Source organism: Erithacus rubecula (genome assembly GCF_903797595.1).
Source record: "Erithacus rubecula genome assembly, chromosome: 13".
Taxonomy (NCBI): Eukaryota; Metazoa; Chordata; class Aves; order Passeriformes; family Muscicapidae; genus Erithacus; species Erithacus rubecula.
In genome coordinates, this window is record NC_136665.1 from 9,815,667 (window position 1) to 9,843,191 (window position 27,525).

General features: G+C 44.6%; 1 protein-coding gene across 1 annotated transcript; it reads right to left on the bottom strand.

Moving 5' to 3' along the window:
• Positions 1 to 500: 500 nt before the first annotated feature.
• Positions 501 to 26,965, bottom strand: ABTB1 (ankyrin repeat and BTB domain containing 1). The gene is made up of 12 exons (XM_079316596.1): positions 26,765 to 26,965; positions 25,355 to 25,417; positions 24,244 to 24,299; positions 23,074 to 23,218; positions 21,299 to 21,458; positions 20,423 to 20,468; positions 19,297 to 19,413; positions 14,573 to 14,688; positions 9,374 to 9,472; positions 8,644 to 8,811; positions 5,672 to 5,872; positions 501 to 3,972 (listed from the first exon to the last, which is right to left on the bottom strand). The coding sequence occupies exons 1-12, from the start codon at positions 26,818 to 26,820 to the stop codon at positions 3,766 to 3,768; spliced, it is 1,434 nt and encodes a 477-aa protein (XP_079172722.1). The 5' UTR covers positions 26,821 to 26,965; the 3' UTR covers positions 501 to 3,765.
• Between the last annotated feature and the right edge of the window lie 560 nt (positions 26,966 to 27,525).

The following is a 27,525-nucleotide window of genomic DNA, read 5'->3' on the forward strand; positions in this document are numbered from 1 at the left end:
AACAGGTGCCTGCCAGACACTTCAGCAAAGTCACTGTTTCAGAGAAACTGTCACTGTTTCAGGCTTCGGGCTGGAGTGCACTGAACAAGTCAGAGTACTTAAGTACAAAGGCTGAAAAATCTCCATCCTTGGATATAATGTACAGGCATCAATGACAGGGGAACAAGATGACAAGAAGAAAGGGAAAGACAACTTACCCCTAGCAACAGCCCACAGCAATTTTCTGAGACAGGCATCCCTCCCCTGACAAACAACCATAGCAGAGACCAACCTGTGCCATGGTGCTGCTAAAGAAAGGGAATAATCTTTGAGAAAGGAGACAGTAAAAACAAGTTAGTGCTTTACTCACCTGTTCTATCAGGACTGTACACACTGCTTGGAAGCCACACAGTGCAGAGCCAGTCCTTGGCCTGGGTAAGGAAAATGAAGGAGGCCACAGAACCCTTTCAAAACTAAAGCCATGCTGATGTATCAGTGACAGAGACCACAGCCAAAGCAGATATAGTGAAATAGACTATTTTATTGCTGCACACATGCTTACACATTTCTTCTTAAATATAATGTCGCTCTAGTAAATTTTACAATCTTCTTGATTCAGCAAGTGGGTAGTAGTAAATAAAAAGGACAGAGGCAACAAAACACAGAAAAGACACTGGCAACAGAAGAAAAATCAGAAGATTTTTATTTTGTGATAAAATTATTTGCAGCAAGAATAAAGTGAATTCAAATCTAAGTTTTGTCTTGGGCTCATCTTAATTAGAGAGCTTGCCTGCATGCTGACCATCTGCTTCTGCATGCTTTTGGATAGCCCTATTTTGCCAAAAGGGATGGGGGGAGTTAAAGGATCCCAAGTAATTGGACAATCTGACAGGCCTCACAGATGTGACCACTAAGTGCAAGCAGACAGATGAGGCATTTGCTTGGAAGCCCACATGGACTTGCACTGCTGAGGAGGCAGATCAAAAGGCCACACTGACCTTTTCTCCCATATGTACAACTGCAGCCTCACTTGCTCCACACTTAAGGACACAGGAATGGAATTATTCAAGAGCAGCCATATGGAAAATGCTTCCCAGCACTGCTGCTCCTCCTCTGCCTTCCTCCTGCTTTGCCCACTGCCAACATCCATTTGCTTTAGCAGCTGAGGCATCTGCAGAGAAAAGCATTAGCACATTCCTTGATAATCCTGCTTCTGCATCTCGCTCAGTACAGGCAGAAGGCAAAGGCCATGTCCTGCTCTCTGGTGGCTCTGTGCAAGCCTCAAGGGCTGTCACAACCACTGCTGTGGAAAGTCAGCTGCTAAAATGTCAGAAGCAGAGGAGGAGAAGAGATGTGATAAACTAAACATCCTGCTAATGTTCAGTGTTATCTTCAGACATATACAGAGGAGAAATATAGGGGAACTGAGCCAGCTGAGTTAAGCTGCTAGTTTCTGTAGCAGATTTTCATGAGCCTGGACACTCCACTCAGCAAGAAAACTAGCAGTTCTCCTTCCACCCTTCTTTCTCCAAAATATATGGGACTTCATATTAAAGCTTCCTCGATAGCCCTTCACTCTCTTCAAGTTCATGGAGATACCTTAATCAGTTGTGCTGGGCTCTTTGGTGGTCCTGTCAGACACACTAAGCTTAGAGATGGACATGGAGGTACATTCCACAAATCACACAAGAAATGCACAGCTCCTCTCCATGTCACTGTCCAAATTGCAGCACACTCCTGCTGCTTCCTGCTTCCATGCAGCAACACTCCTGTGGAGGGACATATCCCCCACCCTCACCCTAATATGACTGCAGAAACAAACAGCTCCTTGCACTTCTTCACAAGGGTTTTCAAACAGAATTGAAGCACAGGCTGCTTGAATAGCCCTGCCACAACCATCCCCTGCCTGAGAGACTTGATCTGCAAGAGATACCACTTAAACCCAGATGACAAAGTGCACAAGCATCTAGGGTTCAATTATATCAATGAACCTCTTCCCTTCTTCCCCTACCCCCACCCCCGCTTCTGTTAAGTGCAACTCAATCCTGACACATGATTTTGCCAAAGTCTGGCTTTCCCCAAGCACAGTGGCCAAAGCCCAGAGTCCCCTCCTCACAACAGAGTGCAGCCTGCTTAGTGCAGGTGGTGCCCAGAGCCTGCCCATGTACTGCCAACAGCTTCAGTGCAGGAGGCACAGGCACTGAGGCTGCAGCTCTCACCTGCTCTGGGCTATCAGTCCCTCACCTGGTGAGATTAGCAAAGAAAAACCCATCCTCACAATACATCCACACCTGAAGCAAGTCCCTACCAAACACCAGATCTCCAAACCACCATCACAGAAAACAACACCCTGAAGCTGCAGGGGATCCTTGCCCAGTTCTCATATCACATAATAAAAGCACACCTGGCACAGTATATTTCCATCTCTTGCCTCAGCAAGTGACCAAAATGATTGTATGAGGTGGCCACATCCCAGTGCCTGTGCAGGATCACCATGTGCTCCACTCAATGCCTCTTCTCCCTCCCAAAGCACAGCATGGGAAACCATGGCCTGCACCCTGGGGACCTGAGGCTCTCTGTGCACCATTCCAGAGATGTACAGATCCAAGGGCAGCCTGTTTGGCAAGGCAAGCTTCATGCACAGTTATCACCTGCTGATTAGTGCCAAGGAGAAGGAACACCATCACCCTCATTAAGAATCCAGGCAGACAATATGAGATAACCTGACCTACTGCAGAATACAGATTCAAAAACATTCATTAGTACAAACAGTGAATTTCCTGGAGAACAATGAAGCTGAAAGACTCAAGGCTGAGCAAAGTCAGAAGGTCGTAGAGTGGGACAGCAGCCCTGTGAGGGACCCAAAAGGCCCCTTTCCTTTTAAAAAAGATTTCCAGTGACCCCTCCTCCCAGACCCACCAGCAAGTCAGTCTTGCCCTACCACAATGGACAAAAGTAAAGAGAAAAAGTGCTATTTCCAAAAAGATGTTTCTGTCCCTTCTTAAAAAGGGCTGCTCTCACTTCTTTTGTGCATTGAAAGCTACTGCTTTCTAAGAATGGAAGGATTCTGGTCTCTACTGTATTCTAAAAGAGGCTTGTTCAGAAAGCAAAGCTTTTAAATTCTGAGTACATCAAAGCAATGAAAAGCTAGGGAAGACCTGGAAATCACTTTTTTTGGTTTTTTCCATCTAAGTACTAAAACAGCAGGTGAAGACAGTGCCTTCCACATAGCCAAGTACCTCTCTGTCCCCATTAGGGAAGCACTGGTCAGTTCTGCCAGCCTTATAACACCGACAGTGACAGTGCTGACCTCCCTTCCCATATACTTATTAAGACTTTAATCCAGTTTCCTTCCTCTGCTGCTGGTAATTCAATAAATATTCTGGCATGAGCCAGTTTCAGAAGTGTGTGATTGAACCACAGAATGGGATGGGTTCTAACCCCAGGCAGCAGGAAGTCCCCAGAACAGCTCCCTCACCATTCCTAACAGCTCACAGTCTCCTCTTCACAGTGTATTGTACAAAGGAGCAGCTACCAGCTTAGGCTGAGCTTTGGAGCTACTTCTGAAAGGAGAAACAAACAAAAAAAAAAACAAAGTAAAACCAAACACAAACCAGAAATGCAAATGTCCAGACACAAATAAATTAAAAGAAACCATGCCTGAAGGTGAATGGGAAGGAGGACAAAGAATGGGAAGTGGGATGTTCAGACTCAGATGTTCTTGCACCCTGAGCCAATGCAGTGAGGGCTGTGCAGGCTGCACATGACAGGCAGGGTTTGCACACATCAGCACTCGAGCCCTATACTGGCCAGGAGGTTTTCTAGAGCTTCAAGTTTCTGGTTGGCTTCCTCAATGGCACTGTAAGTCTGCACGTTGCTGGTGATGTGGAAGCGGATGTCATCCACCAGAGGGATGGAGTCAGTCTCCTGCCGCTCCTCCACGGCCTCTGCGTTCTCCTTCACAGCAGCTGCAAACTCCTCCAACTCCACCAGCTGCACCAGAAGGACAAGACAACCATTAGGAAGACAAAAAGACAGGTAAAGAGATGCAAAGCATTGGGATAATGGTCTCAGCCACTGTTAAAGGATCCAACAGAAAAAAAAGGAGAGCTAGGGTACATGGAGACCCAAATCGTCCTACAGACACCACGTGGAGATACATCCTGCCATCCATCCAAAGGAGACAACAATACTTCAACAATAAACAAACAGTCTCAACTGAAGGCAATCTGCTCCTCCAACACTGCCCTGTAACAGCCTCTAACTAAGCATCCCTGGTTCTGGTATTGGGGAACAGGCACATAAACAATATTTCTCCTAAAAAGGCTCCCTGGCAGGAACCAGATGTTGCCAGACACTTTTGGGCAATATCTTCTAGCAGAGAAGCCAATGGGTGCTTGTGCCCATTTCAGAACTGGCAGCCACAAATGACTGTCCTCCCTTGACTCAGCCCCATCACCACCAGCAAGGCAGCTGCTCTGCTCTGCACTCAGCCTGACAGAATTGGGTCACCCATGGATGATTCAGGTTCCCCAGGAACGGGGGTGAGCTGAGGGGTGAGAGGCAGCTTCCATCTGTCTACACTACTGAACTGTGCCTGGGCACAGCAGGTTGCTGAGCCCTGCTCTGCTACCACATTGCCAAAATCTCTCCCTGCTGCCATCAGTGCATCTCCACAGGATTCTGGCAACCACTGATGTCTGAACATCAGCTGGGGTGGCTCTGTCTGTACCAACACCCTTAAGAAGACATACTGCCAGTGCTGGATTCAAGGACTCCCACTCAAGCTAGAGAATGGGGAACATGCAAGCAAAGCCCTAATCTGATCATTACTTGGGATATTCACCACCTTTTAAATGCTTTTTCAGAAGCCAGAATCTGGGTACATGCTGATGTGTCTGTCATTCCCACACTATACACTGAACAAAGTAACAGCCCCAGAACCATTTCCTTAGTTGTTTTCTCATGCCAAAAATAATTTCACACCTTTCAAGCTGCAGGTGAAAATGTTACATTCCCATGTGAACTGCACAAGCCATTTATAAAGATCTGTCTCAGCATAAAAACCCTTCATAGGCTCTAGTTTATCCTTCCATATGGCAACTTTCTCCAAGAGTCCTGAGACTAAGCTATAATCACTCAGGATAACACTTAAATAGAGCCCCATAAGGAAAACTTCAGTGTTAAATTCATTACTTCTTGCTGTTTGACAGCAAATTATCCACTGAGCAAACTCCTACTATTTGATTTGTCATCCTGGAGGAGATTAGAGGTCACATTGATTTCTCCTGTCTAGAGCACTATGCCAGGAAGAATTTCCCCCAGCAAACACCAAATAACATTTCCTGCACAGAGCTCCCCTACACTCCCCTTTGGCTTCTCCAGGCTGCAGCTGGTGTATTCAGAAAATCACCTGGTACTTGCAAAGCTTTTTGGGCAACGTTTTCATCCCACATTCAACAGGGATGTGCTAGCCAGGGACCAAAATCTGGCTTAGTGTGGTGACACCAGGTACTGCCACACTCCTTCTCCTCTGTCCTAACTCACCATGTGCTTTGCTACTTAACTGCTGCTCATTTTCCAGAAGCACATTAATCCAGAGAGGATGACCATTAACTACAGACCAAAGTACAGCCATTCACACTGCTGTCTCTAGGGCTCAGATACACTGCCAGGGGAAGTGTTTCAGTACCTTCTCGATGATCTTGGCCATGTACTCTGTGCACTGGTCCTCCAGTCGGGTCAGCTGGAACAGCTTTGCAATCCTCCAGATGCTGATGATGTTGTCCTCGTCGAGGATCTGTGCCAGGGTCCTGCCACAGAGGCGCTTCAGCCCGGGCAGCAGGTACATGTCAGCCACACACAGCACGTCATAGGCATTCTCTGGAGACAGCTGGCAGGGCAGAGGGGAGTTACTGCCCACTCCTAAGCACCCTGCTTGTCACTGGCAAGCTAATGTGCTGTTTGGCCCATTACTGGACAAGTGCTGACCATGGAGAGACAGGAGCTCTGTCTTTCAGGCTGCATCTCCCACTCAGTTACCACAGAGGAATTTAAAGGGCAGCAGGAGGTTTGCCATGCTGCAGGTAACCCCTCTAGCTAAGCACAGGGCAGTGCTGAAACACCCAAGTGCACCTGGCTGCTAAAAAGTGTTCAGTGAGACAGTGGCAGTTTGCTTTTACCAGACATAAGCCAAGAGACAAAGAGGACAGCAGGACTGAGAACCTTCTCCCCACATTTTTTCTCCCATTTTATACTGCTGGACTCCCATTTTGTGAAAAACATGCAAAATTCTCTTAAGAGCCAGCACAACCTCCCTGGCACAGGGAGTACACTCAAGGGCAGAAAACTCACCACAAAATAAACTGTAGGTGAGGCCCAACTGGGTAAGAACATATTTTGCACATCAAATACTAGTGGAGTTCTAACATGCATTAAGAATGGACCGAATTAATGGACCAGATGCTCAAACTTAAATTGTTGTGAATGGCCTTTAACATTTTAAAGCTCTTGAGCAAGAGAACAACCTTCCATTGCCTCTTCCCCCTAGCTGGGCAAATCCTGTTTCTGTCAGCCATCTGCGTCACTAACCTGGAACCAGAGTCTCTCTCTGTTCCTCCTAATGTAAATTGCAAAAAGCTCAGTTTCCCACATCCATTGTAACAATGGATCTGCAGGACACTGCATGCCCTGGCTGTGGAGGAGGGAAGGGCTCTTGCATTTAGAGACAAAGCCACACTGGTCTGGATGGAGGAATGATAACTGGTGCAGCCTGGCCTACTCTCCTCATAACCAGTGAGCAGCAAACACACTGCTGTGCACATCTGTATGTGTGGTTGTTCACCCTGACAACTGCAAAGAGCTCATTATTTCTTCCCCACAGCTGTCTGCACCTGTGCTTGGAGACAGCAACCAGCAAGTGACCCAGCTGTGTAACATCCTGCAGCAGCTGGGCAGAAGAATGCAAGATGTAGGAGAGCCATACTGTGAGGGCTATGTATGTACATGGGGTCACAAAGCCCTTGGGATTATTAATCAAGTGCTGCTTTGTCCCTTCATAAGCTGCAGAAACCTCAGGAGCTGGAGGTGTTTGAGACAGTAGTACTGATGGCTGCAGCTCCCAACTGCTTCATCATGGACAAACCTGGCAAATGTTCCTCCAAGAACTGCCCTCAAGCCTACAAAAGTATTCTGACCAGCAACTTGTCCTTGTGCCTGGAACCCTTTATGTCCTCTGCATACACCATTCCCTACAACTGCAAACACTGTCACTACTGCACAGCAGAGAGACACCATAAGTCCTTTGCAAAGAAAAACATGGAATTTAGAGTGCTGACACTTGGCCAGAGAAACACAGGACAGGGAGAATACCCCATGTGTAAATGTGGAACTTGAGCTACATTCCTGTCTTCCAGATAATTTTTTTTGGTAGTGTCTCGTGACAGATGAACTCTCTGCAGAAGCTCACATCTTGGCTGTTTGGTTTGAAACCCAAGCACCATCCTGCACATGAAACATGTAAGATCCTTTTAATTCCTACACATTGTTTTTGGTCTGTCCTCCTGACCTAAGCCCAGACAGAGCAGCTGAGGCACCCCTTGGAAAGGAACAGCTGCTGGGGAAACATCCTTCCTGTATGTCATCATGAGGAGGGCAGACAGACTGGAGAAGTGCAAAGGAAAGGGTGAGGCTGCAGTGCAAGGGAACAAGGTCAGGAGAATCTTCAGGCAGCTTCTTTCCCCCCCTGCCTGCCCTTTCAGCAAGTGGCTGAGGGAAGAGTGCAGGCAAGTGAAGGATCAGCTCTCTGGCATACCAGTAGCAATCCTGCTTCTGCTGCCTGCCAAACACATCTCTCCTCACTGCTACCCAGAGGTGAACAGATCAACAGAAACAAGGTCACAGCTGTCTGCACTCTGCATGTGGTACCTTATCCAGAGCACAAACACTGCTTGGGGAAAGAGACACTGGCAGGTGCAGCAGCATCTCCAGTCACTGCCCTGATGCCAGAATGTGTTCTGGGATTTTGCAGTGAGACCTGCTGAAAGCATCTGCCAGAAAACCAAAGCAGGAAGTGAATTAAACACTGGGATTTGCTGCATCTTCCACTAGGCTGAAAACTGAGTTAGGGCTATTTTGTTATTGCCTGTGATACAGAGCACAGCAAGGCACTGGTCTCCCAGTGGAACCTTTGCCCATCCCAGTAATAAATAATAGTGGAAATAATGACTTGCTACAAATGGAAAAGTAGGCTATGATGTCAAGAGTAAATAAGCAGAATCTCTCAACCTATCCAAATCTCCAAATGTGTTCAATCTGCCATCTACTGGCAGATGCTTCCCTTATCTTTCCACAGGGCCCAAGAGGGAAAGCTGCAAAGCCCTGTATTTATCATGTCAATAAACAGCATGCAACCTAATCTCCAGATTCTTATGGTGGGATAAAAGACTAGGGATTTGCTTCCTGAATATCATGCACATGAACTACAATCCTGCCTGGCTAACAGCACATCCCAGTATGTGGACTCCTGAGACAAAAGTGAAGTAGCAGAGTAGATCAGTGAAATTCAAGAATACACACACACACCCTGCTCCAGATTTAGAAAAATACTGCTGAGAACACCTCAAAGCTCATGAGCACTGAAGGAAGGACAGTGGCTGGCCTCACCTCTGTATCATCACTGTAGATGTAGTAGAGGACCCGGATGAAGATGTCTTCTGAGATGTTGTGCAGTGTCACCACAGGGATGCTGGGCTGTGTCTGTAGCTCCTCACTCTCACTGAAATGATCTTCAAGAAGGGCTTTGAAATAATCACTGCGACCACAGAAAAATGCCTGGAGAGGATGAAAAACCAAAACACTGACATCTTGCTCACTGCACCAAACCAAAAGGCACTACCAACCAGCTGTCAGAGTAGCTCAAAGATATTTCAAAAGTTCAAACTCTGTAACTTTGATTTTTCCCTGCATTTTGAAGATGTATCTCCAATATTTTTCCAGACCTTATTCTATCATGCCTACCCCCAGAACCACAAACACAACTGGTAAACCCAAGAGATTTGAAATTAGCATGGCACTAGGGCAGGACTTTGAGTTGAGGATGGATCTCAAAATTCATTCTTACTGCTGATTAAACATCCCCCTCTCCATACTGAACTCATAAGCCAGCAGCAGCAGATTTTGCAGCTGTGAATGCTGTAGCTGATTTATAAAATTATCTCCATACCTCTGCAAGAAAGGCAGGCTTTGCTGCTTTGTTAAATGCTTTAAATGCAGTTTTCCAGCTGAATCAATGCTGCTTCTGCAGACTACATCCAGCACAGGAGGAGTGGGGGACACAAGCAGACTAGATTTATGACAAAAAGGGAGGAGAAGGAAGCACAGTACAAGCAGATACCTTATGGCACAAGAAATTGTAATCTTCCACCCGGAAACACACGTCAGGACAGCTGTTGAAGTTGTCAGTGCTATCAAACGGCAACTCCCCAAATCCAACCTAGGAAGAGACACCAGAAAACCCCTCCTTTAACATTCCTGCTTTAAGCATGCTCAGGTTCCCAAGTTCAGACTTCTGTTTTCCCAGAAAATGCCGTCCCTCTATTCCCTCAGCACACTGCAAAGCACCAGAGATGCTCTGAACACAGATTCCAGTATCAGGAAATAAAGAACTTGCACTGCTTGTAAGAGATATCCATGGTACATGTTACAGCTGCCTCCTTTATCCATGGTAATTTCCTGACTCTCCATACCCCTTTGCAAAGTGTTTTTCTGCTAAGAAGGCAGATAACCAGATGGAAGTAAAGTTTACTTCAGTTTAGGACCAGCCTTTTACTGACTACATGTAATAACATATAGATTACATCCATGTATACACCAGTTTGAAATGGTTTGGCTACAATTACTGCCTCACTTGAATAATCCAAAATTGCTAGAGCACACTTTAGATTTTTTATTTGATTTGCAGCCAAAGCTAGTGTTGTTGCAGTATTAATACTCAAGTGAATTATTTTAACAACACACCTCCACCCAATCCCACATGCCAACAATGACAGCACACACCAAAAAAAAAACCAAAACCCATTTGCCTTATGTTATTTTAAAGTGACACTTTCAAATATTTTCCCTTTCACCTTATTCTATATACAGTGTAATTCAATTGCCAAAAAAATAAAAAAGTTTATATCACAGTCATGCAGCCAAGATAATCTTTGGAAACAAAAGTTTCCCCTGGTTCTTGCTTTCCATATACTTGTCCCTGAGGTACCTAGGATAAGCAGTTTATTCCTGCTGTCTTTCATCCAGGAAAAATTTGCACCCAGGAAAGCCCTGGGCAGACAATAAAGATCAGACTCACAATAGCAGACTGTCCATTTCCAACCCAACTGCCTCCAAGCAGACTTCCAGCTCTACTGAGGAGCCAGATGACTCCTCCCTGCTGAGCTAAACAAAGACACAGACTGGAACACACTGGGTGGGAGCTCTCAGCCAGTGAGGTTTCTCACAAAACACGTTCTTGGATGTGGCAAGGCACCAAGCTGGCAAAAGCTCACACCACCACTGACCATGGCAATCTGGACCCATCTACCATGCTCTTTGTCCACAGTAACACTGGGCAGCTTCTGATACCTAATCACAGGAGAAGCCCAGTGATGCAAGTCATGCCCATGGCTGTTGCAGTAATGCTGGCTCTCCACAGGCCCTCTCTCCTGCAGTCCTGCTCCACTGGGCAACTCCTGTTCCAGAAGAGATGCAGTAATTCAAGGCATGTTGCCCACCTGATCTATCACCTGCTTTTCATACAGCTGCAACACAAAGGGCACCACTTTATCAAGATGAGATCAAATTGTCCCATTTGTAGGTTCCCCAGGCTGCTCTTTTATTGCTATCCATGACTCATATTTCAAGGCTTTGGTCCTTGGTCCATGGTCTGTGAACCTGCAGCCTTATTCTGTGGCAATGTATTATAAACACCAGTATGATGATGAAACTGCCTGCTCTGTTTGCATTGCTGTTCTCCTCCCCTCCATGCCCACAGTTTCCATGACCTCTTCTACAAATTCTGACATAAATCTGAATGCTACAGATTTGCAGGCACATCACAGGTAAAACAAACCTAGAAACAAACTTTGCCAAGATGCCACTCTGTGGCACAGGAATTTTAACTGAGATAAACATCACATCTCCTATGTGCATCTCTTCTTTGTTCTCCTTTTATTGTCCAAAGGTAAATCTCTAAAATGAGTCCATCCCTCTGGAATAGATATGGGAGTTTATTTGTCTCAGAGTTTGTCTCCTGAATTATAAATTCCTCTGGGCTCAATTTCCTGCTTGTAGCCTTGCCTGGTCCCCACTCTGCTGCTCAGGTCATTTTCAATTCCTACTACAAAAGCAGGTTCACATCTTTGTTTCTCCTATTCAGAATGAAGTGGCTTTGCAGAATTTTCCCTTTTACTCCCCTTTCAAGTCTCTACCACTTCTACTCCCCTCCCTTGTCATGCATGAGGAATCTAATCTCCTTTCCAGGATCTTCCTGCAGAAAATTGGCTTATTCCTCCCACCACCCCTATTCACACAACCTCCTTCATGGGCCTCTGTCCAGGCAAAGCACAGCTGCCAAAGTCAAGTGCTCTGCCCAGGGAGCACAACACAGTCCAGCCTACAAGGTGCAAATACATTCACAATAACTCCATCACCATATAGAAATACTCTGAATACTTTCACTCTCCACCATCACATGTGGAACACCAAGTCTTTGCTGCTACAAATTTTCTATTAGAGCTTAAATAGAAATGCTGCTGGAGGCAAAAACATATGAAACAAATCAGTGGCAGCAATTTGTACTTTGGCCAGATTATCTCAGCGAGAAAATTGTAAATAAATTACAACACAAAATACAGGGGTTGGTGATCCAAGAGAAGATTGGCAGTTTACAACCAGATGCAAGTGGATTGGATACAAAAAAAACCTAAACTGGAAACACGTTGCAAATATTTCAGTTAATCTGCCTCTGCCAAAGGGGCAAAGCAAAGCACAGGAGTCACAGCCATGGACAAGCACAGTACACAGGTGCAGACAGACAAGATGGAACCCATCTACTTGTTTCAAACTGTTCTTCCTCTGCATTAAAAGATCTAGTTTTACCCCCAAAATAGCAAATGGTCTCTTTTCTGCAGCCACACCACATATCAATACAGATGGAAATAACAGTATTTATTTCATGTTAAACTCTGACTTCATCTTGGTTTGGAAGGTAAGAGCTCAGTTAAAAGGTAACTGAAAAACACTTACAAGGAAACCATGTGCCTACAGTGTCATATACTGGAATCCCTGGAGTCTATAACTCAGAGGTCACCCAGCAGACATGAAATGAAGAAGCAGGCAGACACTGGGAAGCCACATGGTTTTTTGCAGTTGCCTTGCCTTTCATGGTATTTCACTAAAATCTGTCATTGCTCAATTTTTTGCAACAAACTGAGGAAGCAGCTGTTGTGGACAGAAAAATCCTGGCCATTAGTACTTCAAAACAAAACAGAGACAGCAATCACCCTTGTAAAAGAAAACATTGGGGAGGGGGAAATGGCTTTCAAGCACAAACAGGAAAGAGAAACAAGGTACCAGAATTATAAATATGTTTGAGATTTCAAAGAATAGACAGTTCTCAGTCATTATTGTTCTAGTTCATGTAAGATACCACTAAGTATGAAATTGGAATGCACGAAGTTTCGTACATCATTCAAGTATCAAGGACATTACATGCAAATTGTTTGTTTGTACTGAAACAGAAAGCTGAATACACCCCCATTTCATATAATATGGCATTGTATGACATGCAGCAGCTCAAATTGTTTCTAGCCAAATTCTGGAAATGCTGGCTTTTATTCAGAAGCCAAATACCTATTTTGTTCTGCATAGGCTGGGGAAAAAAATGTATGTTTCTCTTCAGAATACAGATGTCTGTGTGTGACTACTCAGTTGTTCCTGACATTTTAGGTTACATAGTTTGTATCCTGTTCCTTGTATGGCATGCAAGAATGAGGATGTGCAATGCCTCTGTCGCAGAACAAAGATGCCTAATTAATGGAATTTAACAATTTGAAAACATTAGAATAAATGGCAAACAACAAAAAAAAAAAAAAAAAGAAGAAAACAAACAAACAAACAAAAAGTACCTATAGAGAGAAAATGGGAGTATTTTAGAATTTATCAGGCTTAAACAAAGTACCCACAGTTGTGCATGGCACACAAATTCCCTAGTGTGTGCCCCTGCCCTCTTCACTTGTACAGCTGTAATAACTCTAATGCTGCCTTCATTCCAATCTATGAACACAGCAAGAACACCACAGCTCACAATTCACAGCACTGTCAGATGATTACACTATTCCAAGTTTCCTTTCCTTCCAGCTCCTATTCTGTATGAAAGAATTAAGAAGGAAAGTGTTTCTAACTCTAGAACAACTTAACAGGAGTATGCCATCAAGGTCTGGAAACAAGCAAAAAGGAAGTATTCTTTTTATTTGTGAAATGACTTAAAATATATGTAAATCTCAGTATTTTGGGGTCCATCATCCTTTTTTTAATTCCTGGGAAGGTAATCTGAAGCTTACTTATAGTACCACGTTCCTTTAAAGCCTGCAAACATACAGAAAAGCATATTCAAAATCACAAAAAATGTACAGTTATGTGAAAGGTTACACAGGAAGGATTTCTGAATCAGTAGTTGTAAACTTGATGGAGGAAAAAGAATCCCTCTATAGTGAAATATATCTGAAAAAAGTCAGCACAAAACATGTTGACTTATTAAGGTTAGAAACCTTATCCATGTACACACACACACACTCTGCAGCAGGCAGGTCTATTTGGCAGGGGACAGAAAGAGAAAAGGCAATAAAACTTTGCTATATCACTCAGTCATACAATCTCTGGGCATAGCAGCCACCTAAAATGAGTCCACATTATTAAATACAGTGGTTGGTATAAGAAAGAGGACAAAAAAGGACACACATAAGACCAAAATGAATCTGCTGATATTACAGAAAGCACCAGATGCAGAACAATGAAGACAACTAATAGTTATCCTGTTCTGCAAATGGGAGAGAAGAACTGAGGGACAAGACATAGTTGGGAAAAGCAGATTTATTGCCAGTCAAGTTAAATTCTCTTCAGAGGGACTCACGTTTCTGCTGGAAATATTTACAGGGTTTGGAAGCATCTCTCCATTGCAGTGTGTCAGTTCCTAGCAAGCAAGCCCAGCAAGCCATCCTTCACCTAGATATCCCTTTGGGTACCAATGCCTGCTGCTACAACATTTCTAATTCAAGAAGGATGGCAAAGAAGAGCTGGTGGCCTTGTCCCATTGTACTGAATGGTGAAATCCCCACCAACCACATGGAAAAGGTTTTATTTACCAAGATCCCTGCAGGGAGGAATACCCATGGGGAAAGAGCAGCACTGACAGCCTCCTTAGACAATTTTACAGCATTTCCAAGCAATAAAAGCCTTCCAGCACTTGCAGGAAACAAGCAAGCAATGCTGTGAGTGCTCCCAGGTGAGCAGACACCCCAGCCCCAGAGCCCAGGAGGAGAGAAGTGCTCCCTACCCGCAGTTCAGCCGGCAGGGCGCAGTCTGCCAGGAGCGCCAGATCTTCCTGCAGCCGGCAGTTACCTGCGGGCTCAATCGTCAGCACTTTCACACAGGTCCCTGGCTTGGAAGAGACTGGAAGAAGCAAAAAAAAACAAGAGCAGAGATGCCTGAATTCCTCTGCAAATATTCTCTCCCATTTAGATAAAAGACAGGCCAGGAAAACTAGTGTTATTGCTGTTCAGCTCTTACAGCAAAACTCACATGGTTCTTCTATGCACACAAACATCCAGCACCCCTCAGTGCAGCCAGTGAGCAGGGCTAGAAGGGAATGCATGTATTGCTGTCTCTCCTCAACCTCCACCTAATTCCTTATGCTGGAATATCAACTGTGGGAAACAAAGTTGTCACAAGCATATTTCAAGCCCAACTTGCTCTTTGGAATCCATGTCAACCATTGCAGTTAAAAAACACGGATCAGGCTGCCCTGATGCCTGTAGAAGCCACTCACACACTGCCTTCCCCAACCACCCCTACAGCTGACAGGGTCACCTAAGGTAAAGCCCATGCCAGGGAGTTTTTAAAATTAATCTGTTTCCATGCCTCTCTGCTCTGTCACATGCTTTCACTGGCTCCCATTTCAGCTGTGCCATCCTGATTTCACTGCAGGAAACAAAGGGATTTATTCTTGTTCAGCCAGTAAGTTCAGCAGGTATGAGACTGTCCTCTACTCTCCATCTATAGATCACTAAAGCACAAAGACCCCAAAATACCCAGACTCCTGCATGTGCCTGATGAAGCATCACTACCATCAGAGTTCAAACAGACCATTCAGAGACAGCAATTTCATTCGCCTTTTTCAGACCTAGTGTCTTGTCTTATTAGCCTACAAAATAAAACAGCCCATTAAAAGGAAAGCTAAACACATGATCACACTTTAGTGGTCTTGCTATGACCAAAGCTGATGTGGAGCTCATAGAAGCCAACCCAAACTTCAAACAAATGGCAGCCCAAAGCAGACCCACTATGATATGATGCCAATTCAAGCACAGCCTTTCCTCTTTCTGGTTACCTTGCTCCACCACCTCAGCTCACCATCTGAGGTTTGGTCCCAGGTTTTGGGGTATAAACTGGAGCACGTAAGACATTCAAGGGTCCCTGGCATACAAGGAAGCATGTGAAAAAAATAGAGCACTACTGGAAAATGCAAAGTTGTGGTGAGGAAGCCTTAAGACACTGTTGGGAGCCAGAAAGACACAGAGTTAACTCCAAAGCATTCAGAGGAATTTCTGACAGGTATGATTCACCACATTAAAACCCCTCACAGGTGAATCACGCCACCTTGAGACCTCATTTCTCCTGACATTTTGCACAGCATTACATGAGCTCCATCAGATGACTCCACTGGGTCGTGGGCGAAACAAGACCACAATGTGCCACAAAACAAGCTCTCCATCCCCTCCTCCACATCACTGCTGCACCCTTCAAACATGTCATCACTGTACCTCTCCATAGGCTGCATATCCCAGAAAGATTTCTGGACAGGGAAGGATAATCTACCAGTACAAAACAGTCAGGTACCATGATTGCTACACACAAAGTTCAAGGAGACAGGCTGCCCTGTCAGCACAAAATGCTGCCCTCAGATAGATGACTTCCAGGGTAAATAAGCTAAGAGGAGGCCAGCACCAACACAAACCAGACTGATTGTATTTTCTCAAAAAGACCTGGTCACTTAAACATCAGCATGAGAGAAGGAAATTTCATAGTTTGCAATTAGAAATTCATGGCAAAGAGAAACATTAACATTTCTGTAGTGCTTATTGTAATAGTCACCAGGCTCTGTAAGTGTTAAAGGACTCTGCAAGTTTTAAGTAGTAGTCAAGGCAAAGATTTCTTCTGTTGGGATACACAGAGCATCTTTCCCAGTGACATAAAAGAGCAGTGATTGTTCTGAGAAGCAAATCTATTCAAACACTGCACCTCTCAAATCCAAGGACACAGCATTTGGCATCACTTGAAAATCTTTCCTAACAGAGACAATAAAAATCAAAGTTGTGAAATAGGAATAAACTGCTGGCTGCCAGCAAGCAGCATGGACCATGAAAGAGGAATGCAAGATGAATGGAGGGGTTTCTGAAAAAAGCAACATAAACAATGGAAGGAGCTGAAGGGAATAAGCAAACTGTGATTGAGGTTGAGACTGGGTTTCTTCCCAGTCTAGCACAGCTGTATAGCACTGAACATCACCTACCCATGTATCAACTGCCTTAGTTTTCCTGCTCAATACTTTTTTGTAGTCTTCTGGTTAAATTGAGCCAATGTACCACAAAACATAAGAACCACAAATAAACCACACTAAACTCCCAAAACCTTCAAAATTATGCCATACTCAGATGCAACTTCTTCTCAATGGCATAATTAGCTATAACTACAGATTCTGTACATCCAGTGTGTTTGCTACAAAGGTAAGCATCTCAAACCTTGCTGTCACCCTTTTTGCCCTAAAACTTGCTGAAGTAACTGCAGAACATTTATTTTCTAATACACACACTTCCAATGGAAGGATTGCGACTTAATCTGGACAAATTGTTTGAGCTCTTCCAAACACTGCAATATTTTTTTCTTGTTATAGCCACAGATTACACACAGAAAAAAATACACAATCATTCACATCCAAATATATCTCAGGTGCAACAGAAGGCACTGGGTCATCCTATTCCTGTACTACTTTCTGTGCTTGCCAAGATATTAAGTGCTTTTGAAATACTGATTAATTCTAGATAATGAGATTGCAATTATCCAGTGGAGCTGCAGAGGCTCGAGTTCATCTTGTTTTCTTCTTTCATCTTCATAATACAGATGCAATACATGACCCTGCTCTGCAGACCTGAATCACATATCTGTTCCACAGCATACACTTGAAACAGGCAGAGGTTCCTAAAACACTCAAAGAAACAGACATGCTTTGTCAAGTGCCAGACATGATGTGGTCTAAAATCCTTCCAAATTTTTGTAATTTCTGTAACTCTTGATTCTGCCTTTCTGCAGAATCAAATTTTCCTGGCTTCCATATGAGATTTAAGAAACAAATTTTTAACAGTTGTTCTATTTGTTTGAATCCAACCTGTCATAAATAAAAACCAAGACCAGTACTTCTAGTGCTTTAAACCACTCATTGATTGTCTTTTGTCAGGCCTCAAAACCAAAGAGCTATTCCCTCCCCAAAGAACACAGAAATTAAATTATTTGTCCAGAGCTGTTATATTTTCAAGTAGTGCTTTTATCTAAAACCTCCAACCAACGTGAAACTTTACTTCATTATTTTCCATTTGAAAACCCACCAAGAAGTCAGCTTTTTTTGCAGGTCCCAAATTTAAGCACCTTCTTTTCCTTCCACAACATAATATGAGATTTTAACTAAATTAGTTAGCGTGGAAGATCTCAGCTAAATCTTGGGAGAAAAGGATGAAAAGAAAAAAATGGATCACTGGCATCTCACTGAATTACTCTGATATCAAAAGATGACACAAAATAATTTTGTTACCTGATTTCTGAGTAGCTTTTATTTTATATTCATTTCCACACTCCTTTTCCGCCACTTATTTAATACAAGCTGATACCCTACAGTTTTTTGAGACACCAAGAAATGCACTTCTAATCTCTTCAGGTCAATGTTTACATTTGTGTTTACATAGCAGAAGTAAGACCTGTGACACAGCTTCCATAAGGACTTGCACCCTGGTCTACATGAGAACAGCTGTATGGCAATCTTGTACCCCAACACCACCAAACAACTGCACATGTGCAAAGGGAGACCTGCACATGGTAACAGCTTCCATGTGAGTTGCAGATGAGGAATTTCTTGAGCCAGAAGTATCCTGTCAATTATGTTCTGCAACTTCACAACATGTATTAAAAACAAAAAGGTGGAACAGCTATGCCCCTGCCTCTTAGATCAGGGAAGAAAATCCTATTGACTTTAAACCACAGACTGGAGTCTCTTCTCAAACCAAAATTAAGTTGATAAAACTAAAGGAGTTAGCTCAAGGCACAGAATGAGAAGCTTTCAGCTTGAAGGTTTTGTTATCTGGTAATTTTTTCTGCTTCGTGACTAACAGCACATGAGCTGTTCTGATCGTACTTCACGTGTCCCTCAGCTTGAGCTAAGGAGATGAATGATAAACTCCAACTGCTGATCTTCATGCAATAAGCTTTGGATAATAAAAAGTCCTTAAATAGAGGATTGTTTCATTTAAAGTTTGGCACATCCACGTGTTACTAATATACACATGCTTTCAGAAATACTTCTCTGCTTTTAAAAAAAGTGTTATATCTCCGTCTACACCCATTTTGGGCCAATTATCAAACATTTTACTTTGGTTAGGGGTTAGATAAATGCAGAAAATTACTTCTAACTGTAGATATTTTATCTTTCTGGGGATTTAAACAAGCTCCATGCTGGAAGACACTTCCCAATATATACTCCACCACACTCAATTGAGTATCTGGCAACCATAGCAAAGTCCTGCTGCCACGGCTGCTCTACTATAAAGAAAGCATTCAATATAAATAATTAATATGTGTGTGTCAGAAACTACTATAGCTGCCCTACAAAAAGGCCAAGACTGAAAACTATCACACAAACATGGAAATTCCATTCTGGGAGTCCCAAGGATCCACATCACACTTTCCTGCTTCTCCCTGAAAGGGCACACAGACAACAGCAAGTCAAATTCTTACCAAATTCATAAACTTTTTTACATTTGGTCTCCAAATCATCGATGAGGTCCTGCAGCCGACACTGCTTGGCCAACCTCTTGCAATCACTGACATATTCTACATCAATATCCAGACGACCTGTCAAGAAGAAATGCAGTCAGATCTCTTAATCCACAGGATTTAGGTATAAAAATAGCAAAAAATAAAGTCTGAAGACTTAATAGCACAAAAATATAATAATTAGATACACTGCCTCACTTTTCAGCATCTACTTACAACTCAGTCCCAGAAGGTAAGACTTGGTATTCCACCATCACCCACCACTTAAATCAGTAACAGTTTGGCATTTAAGTCACTTTTTAAATACTTTCTAGGGTTTACCTTAATAGCTTCATTCAAGAGTCCAACGACCAAACAAGCTATATAAAACATGTCTAATTCTCTCAGAAAATAGCAGCACAGGAGCAGCAGGCATGACTGCCACCATTGACTATCTGGCTTTGGGTAAGAATAGACCTTAGGCTCACAAGTTTTCTTCCCAGGATCTTTTACAATCACTGAAAATGTGGCAAGGGACATTTTTGAACTCACTGGATTGGAAAAGCAGAGCCTTGAAGATAATGTTAATTTCTGGCACCACCTCCTGGCCTGAGATAGTTCAGCATTTAGCACACCTACAATACAACACTGGGCATTTTCATAGAAGATTTAGGATCAACTTCTGTTCAGAAAAAATACTAGAAAGCAGTCAAAGCATTCAGCACACATTGCTCAGGTCTACCAAACTGGAAATGTCCTACAAGGCAAACAGGCTTTTCTCCACCTTAGGAGGCTGTTACACCAGATGACAGATTTTCCTTCCTTAAGTTAAAAATACAGTCTCCAAATCCATCCAATCAACCAACCTAAGCTGATTTTGGTTTTAATCGACTGTATAATTACTGGCAGGACAACAACTTGCCGAAGGTACAAACATCTTGGAAGAGATGGTGGTTGTTCACATTCTCCCTTTCTGCCAGCAGAGAGGATTTGTTGGTAACTCAAGCACCCAAACACTGCTGAGTGCAAGCCTGTACCACTCAGTGCAGAGGCACAGACAGCTGCCCACCTGTCATGCAAACAAACATCACAGGGTAAGGTCACCTACCTGTGTATAGATACTGCAGAAGAGCACCAAAGGCTGCTGGGTTAATCTAAAATAAAATAAGAGAAAGTTACATTTGGAATCATCATGAATTTAACAGTAACATGAATGAAACATGATCATGAACAAATAATAAAAAAACTCCTTAAGTAAGAACTGCACATGATTTCCTTGTTCCTCACACAACTAATGCTGCCACTCCATCTGGCTTACACAGCTCCTTACTGTTTCAACTGATACTAATCCCTCAGGTACCTCAGGGGATAGGACCTGACTAATGGAGGAATTCAAGGGACATGGCTGTAATACAGACTGCAAAATCCAGGTTTCTACTGATAATAAACATTTCCACATATTCCTAACTACAGAGGAAAAGACATTCTTGTACAAAGAGAGAGGAGAAGAGTGTTCTGCGAAATTGGAACTATGTTTGTCACAAGAGGATTTGCACTGCCAGAGTCAAGTTACAGAAATGTGTGCCAGAGTATTGATGGTTAATGGATGGAATGCAAAGGCAACAAAAGGGACTCAATTAGTGCCAATTATGGAGGATGTCTTTACCACAGACCACCTGTCCACCAGGAATTACACAGACTCAATTCATCCCAGAGAGGGGTTGTGATGCAGCCAGCAGATGGTAACAGCTACATGCTACTGCAATTAATTATGTTTGAGTCCATGACAGAGGAAACAAAGGGAAGATATGCAATCTGCAGCCTTTTGTTATCTGATAAAGTTGCAATTTTACTGCATAAAGTGCCTCCACAAGCCCTTCTCCTCAACTAGGGTCATTCTGAGCCCCAGGAGCTAATCACTCACTTCCTCACCTAGCTGGAACGGCAAAAGAAAGGAAAGAACTGGAAGCACAGCCTTGCTCACCAGTGGGTGCTTCAACACTATCATGTTTTTGCCCTTCCATTTGGTCTCAAACATCTCTGCAAAGTAGGCGCTGCGAGCGCTGAGGATGCAGCGGTGGGCACAGAAGGATTTGCCATGAACGATGAAAACAATGTCACTCTGGTACCCCTGCTCCAGCAACCTGTGAGGAACAGAGAGCAAGGAAACTCACTGCAGGATGGAAAAGGGAAGAATGGAGTAATGCTAGTGGGGAACATGGCATAGTTAGGTCTAAATGAACAAATTATTGCAGTCTCTCCCAGCCCAGCAGGAAGGCCAGCATGGGGGCTGGTATTTGACATACTGCAGTGGGATTTCTGACTCCCTTCCATAACCCAAAGAAGATTTGTTGGTGCAACAGGAAGGTTAGAGAATGAAATCTTCCTGCCTTAGGTGAACACCCGAACACCAGGAACAGGTTTTAAAGTGGAACTAGTTGCCCCCAAGTATATTTTCAAAAGTGAATATTGCTTTTAAATTGTCAGATGTCAAAAAAGAAAAAACAAAAAAAAAACAAGCCTGCAGAATGACACACTTTCAAAAAGAACTACACTGCTACAAAGTAAGATGCAACTTTCCTGCTCTCTGCTCACTATCAGTGTGCACACTTTAACCATGTAACAAATAGGAAAGGACTTGTTATCACCCACCCCCAGAAGAAGGAAGGATGTGACAGGCATGAAATGCAGGCAATTACCACATCAGAGGTGATGCCTGCATGCCCATACATTCATTCTTCAGAAGCAAAAAACCAAAACTGCTACTTCTAGAATTTACAGCAACCACCACCAGTGTTTTCTAATGCCCATCACTCCTTGCATGTAAATCCTCACAAACATCATCAACAGGTCAGATCAGGTGGACATCAAGCATCATACTCCCTTTCTAGAGAGCTGGACCATGCATAGAAAGGTGTGGGGTCACACACAGAGATGTTTTCAGTCCTGAATGCTAATCTCAATCTCCTGCCACTAGCACACCCTTCCTTCTAAGTGCCTTGCCCCAAACCAAACAGAAGCATTGGTTTTTAACTTTTTGCCCCTCTACTGTTACACAACAAGGTTTTAACATTTGCAAGTCAGACTAATGGGAAGTAAAAACGAAAAAAAAACCAACAAAAAAACAGAGCAAGTCTGTAGTAATATCAGAATTATCAAGGTAGAGACAGTAAGAAGAAAAGCTTGAAATTACTCCTCTACTCCTGAGCAAGCTAGGTTGCCACTCAAGCTCTAGCACAATGTAGAACAGGCAACTTTCAGAAGTATCTTAACAAACTTTAATAATGAAAAAGAAAGAATTGGGCAATATCACTTTGAGTGACATTGTGAGTCAGTCTGAGGCTTCCTAAAGTGCTCTATCTCAGAAATGAGAAACATTTTATCAGTGTTGAAAATTTCAGCTTGCAAACTGTAGTACCTTCAGGCCTGAAACCTAATTTCAGTTGACATACTATACTAGATAGTTGATGTGGTTTTAATGATCTGATTTTGGTTTGACAGTCAAGGATGATAGCTTAGTGCTTCTGCATTATAAAGACCAGCTTTCTGTTGACTCTAGAGTGTGTACCCAACTCACTGGAGGCTATGCACACACACACCTGGAGATCATCCCTCAGGGCACAGAGGAACATCCCTTAGGAAGCTCTACATGCCCAGGAATGGGGAGGGTACTCATGAGCTGCCTTTGAGAGCTGCCCTGAGCAGAGAGCTGGAAGATGCAGAAGGGCTGAGGAAGGATGATGGCTGCTCTGCACGTACCGCTGCAGGAAGACATCGTAGTAATCCCTCTTCATGCACTTGGCTGTGATCTGCTTGTACTCCTTCAGCAGCCGGCGGATGGCATCGCTCAGGGCTCCGTACAAACAACGCTCTCCATCAAATGTGTTTGCCTCACACTTGGCTCCTGTCAAACAGCCACAGGCACAGGCCAGCAGGCAGTTAGATCCTCCCCCACTGTCCCCAAATGGTCACTAAACAAGTATGACTTCTGTCTGCTGACACGTTCCCTCTGCTGATGAACATATTGACAAAAACTGAGCTTCCCTCATATGTGTACAATCTAAAGCTGCTTTCCCACAGACAAATCCCTCTCTGAGGAAGTCATGACTTGTTTGAACTGACTTGTGTAAAAATCCTCTCAAGCATGGCTCCAGCAGTGTTCTGGGAAGACAAATCTCACTGTACAAAGAGTGCGACCATTTCTCAGACTATTAAGAGCTCCTCCTAAAACGTATTTCTGCTTAGCAAAGACAGGAGATGCCTCTTTAGGTTAGAACCTGCTATAAATTTGGAGGGAATTTGCATTTTCCTATTTAGAATTACACAAGTGGTCGATTAAGATGCTGGGAATGCAGTAGAAAACCAAACTTTTGAGACGCAACTCCGCACTCTGGTTCCTCTGGCAAAACCCTACCAGTGTCTAGGGGAATCTGGGTGCTGAGAACGAAATGGGCAGGCACATAGCCTGAAGAATTGGTCTTGCTTTGTTGGAGATTAGCAAAATCCCTTGCATTTCACCTTGAAGTCCTGCTTACAAAGCCAGGCTATCAGTAGAGAACAAGACAGTTTTACACAGACAATTCTTCCTATGAAGTACAACTCTTAGATGAGCATATTCCCAAAACCACTGCACCCTCACAAAACACCAGCTGTGACTTCAGAGTCATGCTGCCTTAAGCCATCACAGACAGCTTCCCTTTCTGTGCATTTTCAAGCTTTCAAGCAAATCAAGAAATTTCAAGCAATTTCAAGAAGCAAATTCAAGCAGCAAATGGCCTACAAGAGAGACCATGAAAGTGTGTGCAGGGCTCCCTCTGTAGCCTGAGATCACTGATCAGATGGTTGGTTGTAACAGAAGAAGTTTCCACAGCTAGAAGGACATACAATCCCAACAGAGCAGAGAAAGACACTGCACCCACTTGTGCTCACCATTGGCCAGAAGATAACGTACAAGCTCCTCATGTCCACACAGACAGGCATAATACCTGATAATAATGAGAGAGAGAAAATTAGAGATGCAGTAGGAAGCAAATTTCTGTGTTTTGGCACATCACCACACACAATGAGCATCCCTGAGAAGCTTAGGAGACAACTTCTCATAAGAGTGAGGAATCACTACCAAATAGCAGAGGCCTGATCCCAGCAACAGACTAAGCAGGATCTGTTCCCAGAAATCCCAGGCACTGCAAGGAGATCTCAAGGTCCCAGTCTGAGTTCAGCATCTTCTGTTGCAGCACCAGCTGCCAAATCCATCCTCATTTTAATGGAGATCATTTCATGGCCACTCAGCAGTCCACTAAATTCTCAAAAACACTCCTTGCTCCTTCTGTTCTCAGTCTGACACACTATGCCAAGGAGGGAACAGCAACCACACTGGATGTATAGCAAATCCACCCCCCAAAGTTCTACTTCAATGAGTTTTGTTTCCTCTTTCACAGTCTAAGCCGTTCATGATTCTCCTTCACAAGGACTTCAAATTGTCCTACAAACTAGAAGAATCCTGTAGCATGCATTGCAGCAGCCAACTGTTAGTCTACCTTTACTTTGGGAAGTTATTCTGTACTCTAAATATATAGCAGATGTCCAAGTGTGCTTTGGAATTGTGGGGAAGCAATAAGCTCACAGCACATCCCTCAGCACCTCTGGGGGATTCTTCATTATCTACTGCCAGACAGACTGTGATCCCACAGAACCTTGGCATTTTACCAGACCAAGGTTTCACCTGAGAAAACATGTTAGAATGCCATAAACTTTGGTGGGAGAAAAGCCTAATTTAGCCAAGAGCAGATGCTTAATCTAGGTAATTTGGTCAACAAAACCCCAGTTCTCAGCATCACTACAGCAAGCCCCAGTCAAACTGGGAGATAAAGACACATTTAACACAGTACCCACAGGGAAGAGAAGCAGAACTATGTAGCCAAAGCTCCAAAAAAGCAGAACCTGAGGCATTTTGTAACAGAGCTCATGGCAGCTGATGCAGAGAGAGTAAAGGAGCTCTGCAGGCCCTACCCCCCACCCAGCCCAGTGCTGCAGCACTCACAGGGGTGTACTGTCCCACTTATCACGGACATTAATTTCCACATCCCGCTGTTCAAGAAGGTATCTGGAAGAAAGGGAGAGAACAAAGTTATAACTTCATGCAGCTACTCACTCAGTCACATTCTGCTCTTTTAGAAGACATAACTTCAAGTTCACATAGTAACTTCCAAAGGTATGACAGGATCTTGCACTGGACTTGGGGAACTGACAGCTGTGGCTGAAGGGGCATCAGCCAAATCTTCAACCCAAAGAATGGTGCTCTACAGCATGGCCTGGCAGCTCCCTTCAATTTTAAGTGGTGCACATGGGGAAAGAGGGTAATCACATATATCCCTAACAGGCAGCAATCTTAAAAGAAGCCTGAGTACTTCTGAGACTAGCTGTCTCAAACTTCAGGTTCCCCTGATCACATTCAACACACCAAGCACTCAGCTCCTTTCTACTCAGTCCCATGTGGTCAATTTGTCCCCCCTGCTCTGACAGCACTCTCAGACTCCCATTTCTCCACCATTACCTCTGTAAGGCCATCCCTCAGACCTCTCCTTCTACCGAAAACCTGCAATTTACTGCTTGCAAGAATTTAATCTAGCACATTCACAGCAGATAACAATGTTCTCCTACCTATCTGTACACTTACCCTTCACTAGCAAGCACCTTGAAACAGAGGCTGCTTTGATTATCTGGCATATCACACATTAAGAGATGGAAGAATCAAGTAGGATAAAAGGGAGAAAAACAATTTTAGACTAAAACCATGAGATACAGGAAAAAAGCTTGCTGTAAACCCTAGACCTTGCATTCACCCTGCAGACAACAAGCCCGTCTACCTCCTGATCCAAAATCACTGCAGTTAGGCTGTGCAGCTTTGAGACGAGCAAGAAAACTTAACCTGAAATTTTAGTATCCCCCTATTTCTCAGAGATACTCCCGCAGTCTCCAGCACAAGGTATCTATAAACATTTCCATGACGATGGCGTCCCAGGGATCAAGCTTCCTACCAACGCAAATACCGTTTCAGACCGTGAAGAAACAGCAGCTGGAGAGGAGCCCTGTGCAAAGCCCTTTGGCACAGGCAGCACCCACACCCAGGAGCACGCAGGGACTGTCTGACACCCGGACACACCTGGATACACCTGGACACACCCGGACACACCTGGACACACCTGGACACACCCGCACCGGACACACCCCACCCCAAAACTCAGCACGGACCCGGCGCGCACCCAGCCGCGTTTATGAACGAGGAACAAACTGCTGAGAAGCACCCCGGGAGCTGGTGCCCTGGGCAGCGCCAGGGCTGCGACAGCCGCCCTGGGGAGGCCGGGACGAGCCCCAGGTGAACACGGCCCGGTGACCAGGGCGGCTAAAGGCAGCGGCGAGTGCGAGGGACCCGCTCCCCGGCCCGGCTCACCGCACGCGGCTCACGTCGCCCTTCTTGCAGCTGGTGAACAGGTCGCTGGTGTCCATGGCCGGGCCAGGCCGCGGGGCGGCGGCGCCGCATTGACGCGGAGAGCGGAGCAGCGGCCGCAGGCCGGGCCGGGCCGAGGGGCAGCGGCGGCGGCGGCAGCGGCGGGCGCTGTAAACACGGCGGAGGCACCGCCCGCCCCGGCCGGCACCGCCCCGCAGCGCCCCCTGCGGCCCGGAGGAACAACTGCGGCAGCACCGGGTGGGGACGCGCGGGCCGGGCTCGGAGAAAGGGGAACGATCTGGGATAAACTGGAACAAATCCGGGAATGGTCTGGAACCGGGGCTCCGAGAAAGGGGAACTGCTCTGGAACAAACCGGGGGAATGGTCTGGAACCGGGGCTCGGGCAAGGGGAACTGCTCTGGAACAAACCGGGGGAATGATCTGGAACCAAGAGAATGGTCTGGAACCGTGGCTCGGAAAAAAGGGAACTGCTCTGTGATAAACCAGGGGAATTATCTGGAACTGGGGCTCGGGTAAAGGGAAGCTGCTCAGGAATAAACTGGGGGAAAATATCTGGAACCGAGGCTCGGAAAAAGGGGAACTGCTTTGGAATAAACCAGGGGAGGGATGATCTGGAACACACCTGAGGAGGGGAGCTGGCCCAGCACGGCTCTCTCTGCACTACGTGCAGTTGCAATGAGAGAGGGTCTCGTTAATCCATTCAAAGGCAGGTGCCAAGAGGATGGTGCCAGACTTTTTTGGTG

What these genes read in the sequence shown, in the direction of transcription:
- ABTB1 (XM_079316596.1), bottom strand. Translation starts at nt 26,820, where the DNA reads ATGGACACCAGCGACCTGTTCACCAGCTGCAAGAAGGGCGACGTGAGC. An exon ending in TAGTGTTGAAGCACCCACTG is followed by an intron (nt 20,469 to 21,298) that starts GTGAGCAAGGCT and finishes ATTTTATTTTAG; the next exon opens with ATTAACCCAGCAGCCTTTGG. An exon ending in TCTGCAGTATCTATACACAG is followed by an intron (nt 19,414 to 20,422) that starts GTAGGTGACCTT and finishes TCTTCTTGACAG; the next exon opens with GTCGTCTGGATATTGATGTA.